Raw genomic sequence first — 9,068 nt, 5'->3', positions numbered from 1 at the left:
TAGCATCCCCATGGTCACATGATCAAAATTCAGATACTTGGCAATTGGTTCATACTTATGACTGTTGCTGTGTCCCAAGGTCATGTGATTATCTTTTGTGACCTTTTGGCGAGCAAAGTCAATGGAGAAGCCAGATTCACTTAACAACCCTGTTACCAACTTAACAATTGCAGTGATTCACTTAACTGTGACAAAGAAGGTTGTAAAAAAGGGCAAAATTCACTTAACAAACATCTTGCATAGCAACAGAAATTTTGGGCTCGGTTGATTAGCTTATGCACTGGATTCAAATTCCTTGTGCCCAATCACACTTGGCCACTTATTCTATTCTATTCTATTATGGTCATAAGTTGAGGACTACCTGCACATTTCTCCCCTTCTCTAGTAAAGCGCTTCCCAGCTGCCCCTCTCTTGGCCAACTTTTGAGGGCTTTTCCTAAAAGCCCTCAAGGCGAGAGGTGTAACCCACAATTTTGCCTCACCTGGAGTTACTCAAGAGGAGACCCATTACCACCCTCCACGTGATTAAAACAGCCACAGAAACTTAATGAGTGTGTGTGTGTGCAAGACAAGCAAAGTGATTTGCACACAATTGCAAAATCCATTAACTATATTACAGGCGGTCCTCGACTTACGACCACAATTGAGACCAAAATTTCTGTTGTTAGGCAAGACATTTGGTGAGTATTGCCCCATTTTATGACCTCTCTTATCACGGTTGCTAAGTGGATTGCTACAGTTGTTAAATTAGTAACAAAGTTGCAAAATGAACCTGGTTTCCCCCTTGACTTTGCTTGTCAGAAAGTCAAAAAAGATGATCAGGATATTGCAACCGTCATAAATAGTTGCCAGGGATCTGAATTTGCTGCAGGCGTCGTAAGTGTGAAAAATGGCCATAAGTCACTTTTTTCAGCGTAACTTCCAACAGTCACTGAATGAACTGTTGTAAGTCGAGGACTACCTATATTCCTAGGAACGAAAGACAGAAAAGTTAAGCCAGCCCACAACAACAACAAAACACAGCCCCGGGTTAACGGGATCGCTTGTTCAGACGAGCAAAAAGTCCTCCGGGAGGAAAGGGAGGAGCTTCCCTCCCCCTCCCCGCGCAGCTTTTCTCCGCCTTTTGCGGAGATTCCGCCGCTCTGCAGCGCCCTCTAGCGAGCCGAAGCGCGAAGGAAGTGACCGCGCGGCTGCCTGCGCCACACCATTTGCACCGCGATCCTAGAGAAAAGCGGAGACCGGAGAAAGGTGGGAGCGGAGACGGGGGAGGGTTGGCGAAGAGAAGGGTTGTTCCGCCCTACGACGGGAGGGCAGAGAGAGGGCTCGATCGCTGCAAGGGCCCGGCTGGTTCCTGCCGGAAAAGGGAGAAAGGATCTGCCGGAAAGAAAGGGCCGATTTAAGGGGAGGACGCGGGACTTGAGAGTTGGCCAGGGCGGGAGCCATCCTGAGCTTCCGTCACCTCGAAGCTGCAGTCCATTATGGCCCAAGAGAGAGTGGGGGGAGGGAGGGAGAGAGAAAGAGAAAAAGAAAGAAACAAGGAAGGAAAGAAAGAGAGAGAGAGAAAGAAAGAAAAAGTGAAAAAGGAAGGAAGGGAAAAAAAAGAAAGAAAGAGAAAGAGAGAGAGAAAGAAGGAAGGAAGAAAGGAAAGAAAGAAAAAGAAAGAAAAGAAAGAAAGAAAGAAAGAAAGAAAGAAAGAAAGAAAGAAAGAAAGAAATTGAACATTATGTAGGTCAGGTACCTCTCTCCCATTATAGGCAACAATTAAACTGGTAAAGCTATTTTTCCTTCTTTCCTCTAAAGCAAGGGTGTCCAACCTCAGCAACGTTAAGACTTACGGACTTCAATTCCCAGAATTCCCCAGCCAGCATGTGAATTGAATTCATAGGAGTTGAATTGTGGGAGTTGAAGTCCATAAATCTTAAAAGTTGCTGAGGTTGAATACCCCTACTCTAAAGCAAATTGACACAATACTGTAATAGGAAAGCAGCACGTGTTGAGTTGTAAGACTGGCATGCGGGTTTTAACAAGCAGGAAACAGAGGGTTGATGTCTTATGCTCCTCAAAGTAATTTGTGATAGTTATATTTTATCTTTCTGATTACAATAGAGGAAAGTGGGGAATCTTATGGGAGAAACAGGAAGAAGGACTTTCCATTGAAGTGAAAGCATAATATGAATAATTTAACCATCGTTTACTAAATTGTCCCATTTTGGGGATCTCCTGTGGCTTAGTGAATGTCATACCTATTTGGGATTAATTGGTAGCAGCTCAATTTATTGGCTCCCAATAAATTCCATATTGGAATTGGAATTTTCAGAACTGCAAGCCAACATAACTGAAGACTGGGAATGTTGGGGTATGTGATCCCCATATCTTGAAGCAGCCTATCAAGCTCTGTTTCTCAAACTTGGCAACTTTAAGATGTGAGGATTTCAACTCCCAGAATTCCCTAACCAGCACCCATCTATTTTTCAAAACCTCTCCTGTTCCAACTACCTGTACAGTTCAAATTGTTGAGGTCCAATAAAAAGAGTGAGGCCCTTTAGTATCCCTCACTAGGGATAAACTGAGGCAATATGTGGACCAAATATTCATTGGAGGCAGCAACACCCAGCTGCACATCAAGAAGCTGTGGCTCTGATGAAATGTCATAGTGTTAATTGTGGCCTACTGTTTTTTTAAAACAAGCCTTTTATGCTTTCTGCTTTACAAGTGACTTAAAAATGTCCTCCTATTTTATCATTAGCAAAGGGGCAATGGAGATGTTCATTTCTCATGACCCGTCTTAGCCTCATTTCATTCCAAGCTGTGATCTTCCTACCATCTGTAAGTGTGTGATAGATCTTAAAGCAGGGGTCCCCAACCCACAGGCCATGGTCCATTACCCGGGCCATGAGCTGTTCAGAACCAGACCACGGAAGTGGCAGGTAAGCACATGTGCATGCACAAATCCCCACTTGCACAAGCAGCGAGTGAGCACATGACCGCGACAGCAAAAACGGAGCTGCACACACACCCTTGCCTGACATTTGTTCAGAATCATCTCCTCTCCCCACCCCCAATCTGCAAAACCAGAAAGTTTGAGAAATTCTGTCTTAAAAGGATATGAATCTTATTGGGCTCAAAATAAGGTTATTGGACTTATTGGGCATGGATCACAGAAACATTTTATCTCCTGTGAATGACTTGGATATGCTGCCAGATGTGCCAAAAGGTCAAATAATGTTGGTACAAGTTGATCAGATCAATGGGCTACCAAAATCTGGATGACTAGATGATCCGATTGGGACCAAAAACCGCAGCAAGAAGTTTAGGTTCCTCTAACTTCGATGCAACATAACACAGTTTTAATCTCTGTTCTTAAAGATAGGCCATTTGTTTGAGAAAGATTGGAGAAAATAAATTGGGTCCTCTAAGAGGCCTAATTGATTCACAGATTCCTCTTTCTCTCCAGGCTGGTTCACCATGATCATCCCTGTACGATGCTTCACTTGTGGCAAAGTTGTGGGGAACAAATGGGAAGCATACCTGGGCCTCTTGCAGGCCGAATACACAGAAGGGTGAGTTTGGAGAAGGTTTTGATATTTGCTGGCATGTACAGGTAGTCCTCCACTTACAACAGTTCATTTAGTAACCAAAGTTACGACACCAAAAAAAATGATTTATGACCATTTTTCACAGGTATGAATTTTGCACATCCCCATAACCATGTGACCAAAATTAAGACGCTTGGCAATGGGTTCATATTTATGACTGTTGCTGTGTCCCATGGTCATGTGATCATCTTTTGTGACCTTCTGACAAAGTCAATGGAGAAACCAGATTCACTTAACAATCTGGTTGCTAACTTATCAACTGCAGTGATTCACTTAACAGCTGTGACAAGGAAGGTCGTAAAATGGGGAAAAACTCACTTAACAAATTTCTCGCTTAACAACAGAAATTTTGGGCTCCACTGTGGTTGTAAGTCAAGGACTACCTGTATTGATGATGTGCTATCAAGTTGGCGTTGATTTAGCAACCACATTGATCGATTTTCTCCAGGTGGATCTGTCCCAAGTCTGGCTCCTTCGGGTCTTCCAAAGGTGCATTCATTGCCTTCCATTAACTTGGTTACAATAGTCCTCGACTTTACAGCATTTCATTTAGTGACCTTTTGAAGTCACAACGCTACTAAAAAAAAATCACTTACGACCATTACAGCACCCCCATGATCATGTTATTTACATTCGGACGCTTGACAGCTGACTCACATTTATGACGGTTGCAGAGTCCCGGAGTCATGTGATTCCCTTTTGTGACCTTCCAACAAGCAAAATCAATGGAGAAGCCAGATTCACTTAAATGACCGTGTTACTAATATAAGAAATGTAGTGATTCACTTAACAAAAGTGGCGAGAAAAATCGTAAAATGGGGCAAAATGTTGAGGACTACCTGTACTGGTTATCCTTGTCTCTTTCCACCTATCTTTCCCAGTATTAGAACTTTCTCTAGAGAAGTAAGTCTTCACCTAATGTGTCCAAAGTATGATAATTTGAATCTGGTAATTTGTGTCTTGAGTAAGAAATATTTTTTTAATGAACCATTGATTTGTTTCCTTGGCTTTCCATGGTATTCTCAGGAGCCTTCTCCAGCACCAAACATTAATACTCTTTCTAATATGCTTCACAGAAGTCCAACTTTATTTCCGTAGTGTCACAGGAATATTACAGCTTAGGATATTCTGAACTTTGTAGGTAGACATATCACAGCATCTGAATATCTTTTCTAAGGCCTTCACGACTGCTCTGCCATGACTGCTTTCTCCGTGGTGTATTTTTTACTGCTGGTTCCTTAACCATTGATAATTGACCCACCATTTCATTAGCTTTATTGTAAGCTGTTGCTGAATCTGTTTCCGCTAGTTTGGTCTGTATTTGATTTTAACCTTGAACATTATTAGCACATTATATAAAACGCTATAAGAATATGGCTGGAATACAAGTAGTACTCGACTTACAGCCATAATTGATCCCAGAATTACGGTCATTAAGTCTTGCTGTTTAAGCAGCTCATGTGACCATTCCTGATTTTTATTATATTTTTCACGGCAGTCATTAAGGGAATCCGCTGCCTACAATGGGTGTTTTTTTGCTGGAAAGAGAAATGGACACTGGTTTCCAGCAAAAATTGTCATAAGTTGCAATCGTGTGACTGTAGAACGCTGCGAATACCCAATTGCCAGATGTCCAAAATGTGATCACGAGACCACAAGTGGAAGTAGCTGTCAAAATTTTGAATCTGGGTTATAAGTAGCCCTGGGGAGGTCTGTTGTGACTTTGAACGGTCACTAAGCAACCAGTCACAAGTTGAGGACTTCCTGTATGGATAACTCTTGGTAGAGTGTGTGTGTGTATACACATACATACATACAAGAAAGGCTTTAAGTCAGTGTTTCTCAACCTTGGAAGCTTGAAGATGGGTAGACTTCAACTCCCAGAATCCCCCAGCCAGCGCTGCTGGCTGGGGGATTCTGGGAGTTGAAGTCCACCCATCTTCAAGCTACCAACGTTGAGAAACACTGCTTTAAGTTCTACACAATCTTATCTGATGAAAAATATTGAAGCCTGTAGGAGCCAGTGTGCACCCATTAACTAAATGTACAGGTATCAATAAGTAAACCTTTGTAAACATTGGCATCCCACATCTTCTGTTGTTCCTAAATTAGGCTGCAAGGTAGCAGTAGAGACAGGGTGGCAACCTTACGCAGCCTTACACAAAGAAAACAGAGTCATCAAAATTGCCCTGTACAAAGATGAGATACATAATTTCTTATTTCTCCTTTCATTTCCCCAGAGATGCCTTGGACGCTCTTGGCCTGAAGCGCTACTGTTGTCGTCGGATGCTTCTATCCCACGTGGATTTGATTGAGAAGCTGCTGAACTATGCACCCTTGGAGAAGTAGCATTAGTAAACCTGAACCGTGCCCATTGGAAATGGGCTATAAACATGTGCACCCCTTAGCTTGTGCTAAAATGGACACCACCTACCGGATGGCTAACATCAGCAGTAGAAAAAGTTCACTTCAGTGATGCATAATAAAAAAAAAAATACCATGTGCGTGAAATTGTTCCATGATGTGTTGAGTTCATCATCGAGAGAAGTCTACACTCAGTGCTGTTTTGAAAGAATCTTGTAGAGAAGGGAAGGGAACCAGGCCAGGCGAGCAGTGGGCCAGCATTCATGCATGCAGGTTCAACTTGCGCAAGCAGCAGGCTGGCGCACATGCACATCAGGGGTGGGTTCTAAATTTTTTTACTACCGGTTCTGTGGGCGTGGCTTATTTTGTGGGCGTGGCTTGATGGTCATGTGACAGTTCTTTAGGGTTTAGCAGAGGTACTAGTCTACCAGGCTTTTAACTGCTTGCAGAGCTGTACCTTTGTTTTTGGAGGCACCGGTCTATCCATTTATTTTTGGAGGCACTGGTCTACTCATTTGTTTTTGGAGGCACCAGTCTACCCATTTGTTTTTGGAGGCACCGGTCTACTCCTTTGTTTTTGGAGGCACTGGTCTACCCATTTATTTTTGCAGGCACCGCTCTACTCATTTGTTTTTGGAGGCACCGCTCTACCACCACACTGCCTTTTAACACTGATCAGCTGTAGGGCAGCCCTTTGAAGCCCTGTGGCAAGAGTTTAAACAGTTTTTTTCCTTCTAGCCGATCAGCTGGGACTCAGGAGGCAGCAATAGATTGGAGGTGGGGCCAAATAAAAGGTAAGAATAACCGGGGGGGCGGGGCGGGAGGGCCCAGCTTCCGAACAAAAAGAACCGGTTCGGTGACGTCATATTGCTACCGCTACCGGCTTGGCAGAACCAGGCCGAACCGGGAGGAACCCACCACTGGTGCACAAGTTGAGCTGCATGTGCACTGCGCATGTGCATGTGTGCCGGCCCACTGCTCACATGAGTTTCCATGCGTGTGCGCCAGCATGGTGCTCACACGGCCTGGTTCCAAATAGGCCACAGGCCAGCAGTGGTCCATGGCCCAGCGGTTGGGGATCCCTGTTGTAGAGCTCATGAAGAGGACTTCAGCTTTGCTCCATCCTGTTGTTTCTTTGCCACGTTGGGCACTGGCTTTGGGAGAGATCAAAAGCTTTGCTTTGTGCTTCTCGTTGTTTGCTCATAGAGTGAAAGAATAAAGCAAATGTAACGACAGAACAGAAAATGTTGAGCTGTCCATTCTACCTATGCTACCATCAGCAACACCTCCTTCAGGGTCCCAAAAAATAGCGTGTAGCTCTGGAGGTAATAAAGCCACTAAATAAAGTCCTAGACTTACGACCACAATTGAGCCTAAAATTTCTGTTGCTAAATGAGAAATTTAAGTGCGTTTTGCCTCATTTTACCTTTCTTGCCAGTTAAATGAATCCATGTAGTTGTCAGTAACATGGTTGTTAAGTGAATCTGGTCTCCTGATTAACCGCTTGTCAGACGGTCGCAAAAGGGGATCACTTGACCCCAGTACACTGCAACCATCATAAATATGAACCAGTTGCCAAACATCCGAATTTTGATCCATGGGGATGCTGCTACAGTGGCAAGTGTGGAAAATGGTCGCAAGTCACTTTTTCCAGTCTTGTAACTGAAGACTGTTTCACATTTACGACCATTGTAGCATTCCCCATGGTCATGTGACCAGAATTGAGACCCTTGGCAACTGACTCATATTTACAATTGCAATATCCCGGGGTCATGTGATCAGCTTTCGTGACCTTTCGACAAGCAAAGTCAATGGGGGAGCCAGATTGATTTAAGAACCCTGTTATTTAATAACTGCAGTGATTCACTTAACTGGAAGAAAGGAGGTAAAATGGGGCAAAATTCACTTAAATGTTTCACATAGCGACAAAAATTGTGGCGTCAATTGTGATTGTAAATCAAGGACTTCCTGTACAATCTCATAAATTGTGACAATCCTAAAGCGGGTCACTATTGGTGACTAGACCCAATTTTATGACTATTTTGCAGTGGTTGTTAAGCAAGCCCAATGTTGTTTGCTATGGGGCATTTTTTGCCAGAAACCAGAAGCAAACACTGCCAAAATGTCAGAAATTGCAGTCGCCTGCTGTGAAGGTGCCACAAATGTCCATAAATGTGGGCCAATTATCAAGTATTCAAAATGCTGTAACGTGCTTGGGGCAGAGGGGGATAGATGTTGGAACTGGTCATAAGTACCTTTTGTGGGAGGGGTCTGTCATAACTTCAAGCAGTCGCTGACTGGTTACAAGTTGAGGATTTGTAAGCCCCAAGGCTGAGTGCCTGTTGAATCCAAGTAGCAGAAGTTTGTTTCCATAGCCAATCAATATTTTATTTTTGCTTTTGTTGAATCAAGTGAAATATTAGCATCTTGATAAAACAGGGTTTTCTTTAATATAACTCTCGATAGCCAGGTTTTACAATAAAAGGAATCGATGGTCTACAGTAAATAAGGGATGGTTAATCTTTGAAAGACTGCGAGTCACAACTCGGCTTCCTAATTTTCTGAAGGATCACAGAAAGCTAGCTGATAATGCTTGGATGTCACCAGGAGCCTTTTCATTTCACATTTAACCACTGGGTTTGGGGGAGATTGTAGCAGGTGACTTTCCTGAGGCAGACCACTCCCATTTCTATTTCTAAAATCATCCAACCCCCCCCCCCATAAAATGGGCTTTGGAGTCAGACTTTCAAAATTCAGTATCAGAAGCTTGGGGTTCTGGGAAGCCTCCAATTGGATGTTGGGGATGCACAGATCCTGGGGGCCAATTCCACTGATTTAGGAAGCTGTCACATTTATTAGTAATTGCTCAAAAACTGGCTTTCCAAAGAAAGCAAAAACATTCAGAATATATTTTTGGGAAAATTAGACAGATATTCTTTTACCCAGTAATGTAGTATTGAAAATGAAAACGGGAAAACAAATCCTACTTTATTGCATCTTCCCCATTAAATTCCAACACCTCTTCATCCATATGTGTTGGATGTCAGCATCATCTACCATCTTAGTTATGCTAACTTTGATTTTTCATTTTGAGACAGAATGTGAAGAA

General features: G+C 43.1%; 1 protein-coding gene across 1 annotated transcript; it reads left to right on the top strand.

Annotated features, from left to right (window-relative positions):
* Positions 1-1,096: 1,096 nt before the first annotated feature.
* LOC117669129 (DNA-directed RNA polymerases I, II, and III subunit RPABC5-like) lies at positions 1,097-6,110 on the top strand. The gene is made up of 3 exons (XM_034423312.3): positions 1,097-1,247; positions 3,454-3,559; positions 5,836-6,110. Exons 2-3 carry the CDS (start codon positions 3,465-3,467, stop codon positions 5,942-5,944), a joined length of 204 nt encoding a protein of 67 aa, XP_034279203.1. The 5' UTR covers positions 1,097-1,247; positions 3,454-3,464; the 3' UTR covers positions 5,945-6,110.
* Positions 6,111-9,068: the final 2,958 nt, after the last annotated feature.

The sequence above is a fragment of the Pantherophis guttatus genome, chromosome 4, assembly GCF_059756535.1.
Source record: "Pantherophis guttatus breed Tessera chromosome 4, ASM5975653v1, whole genome shotgun sequence".
Classification (NCBI taxonomy): domain Eukaryota; kingdom Metazoa; phylum Chordata; class Lepidosauria; order Squamata; family Colubridae; genus Pantherophis; species Pantherophis guttatus.
Note: the sequence above shows the minus strand (reverse complement) of the source record. Positions and strands in the feature narration are given on the sequence as shown.

Coding starts and splice junctions, on each gene's coding strand:
- LOC117669129 (XM_034423312.3), top strand. CDS start 3,465: ATGATCATCCCTGTACGATGCTTCACTTGTGGCAAAGTTGTGGGGAAC. Junction 3,560..5,835: donor CAGGCCGAATACACAGAAGG/GTGAGTTTGGAG, acceptor TCATTTCCCCAG/AGATGCCTTGGACGCTCTTG.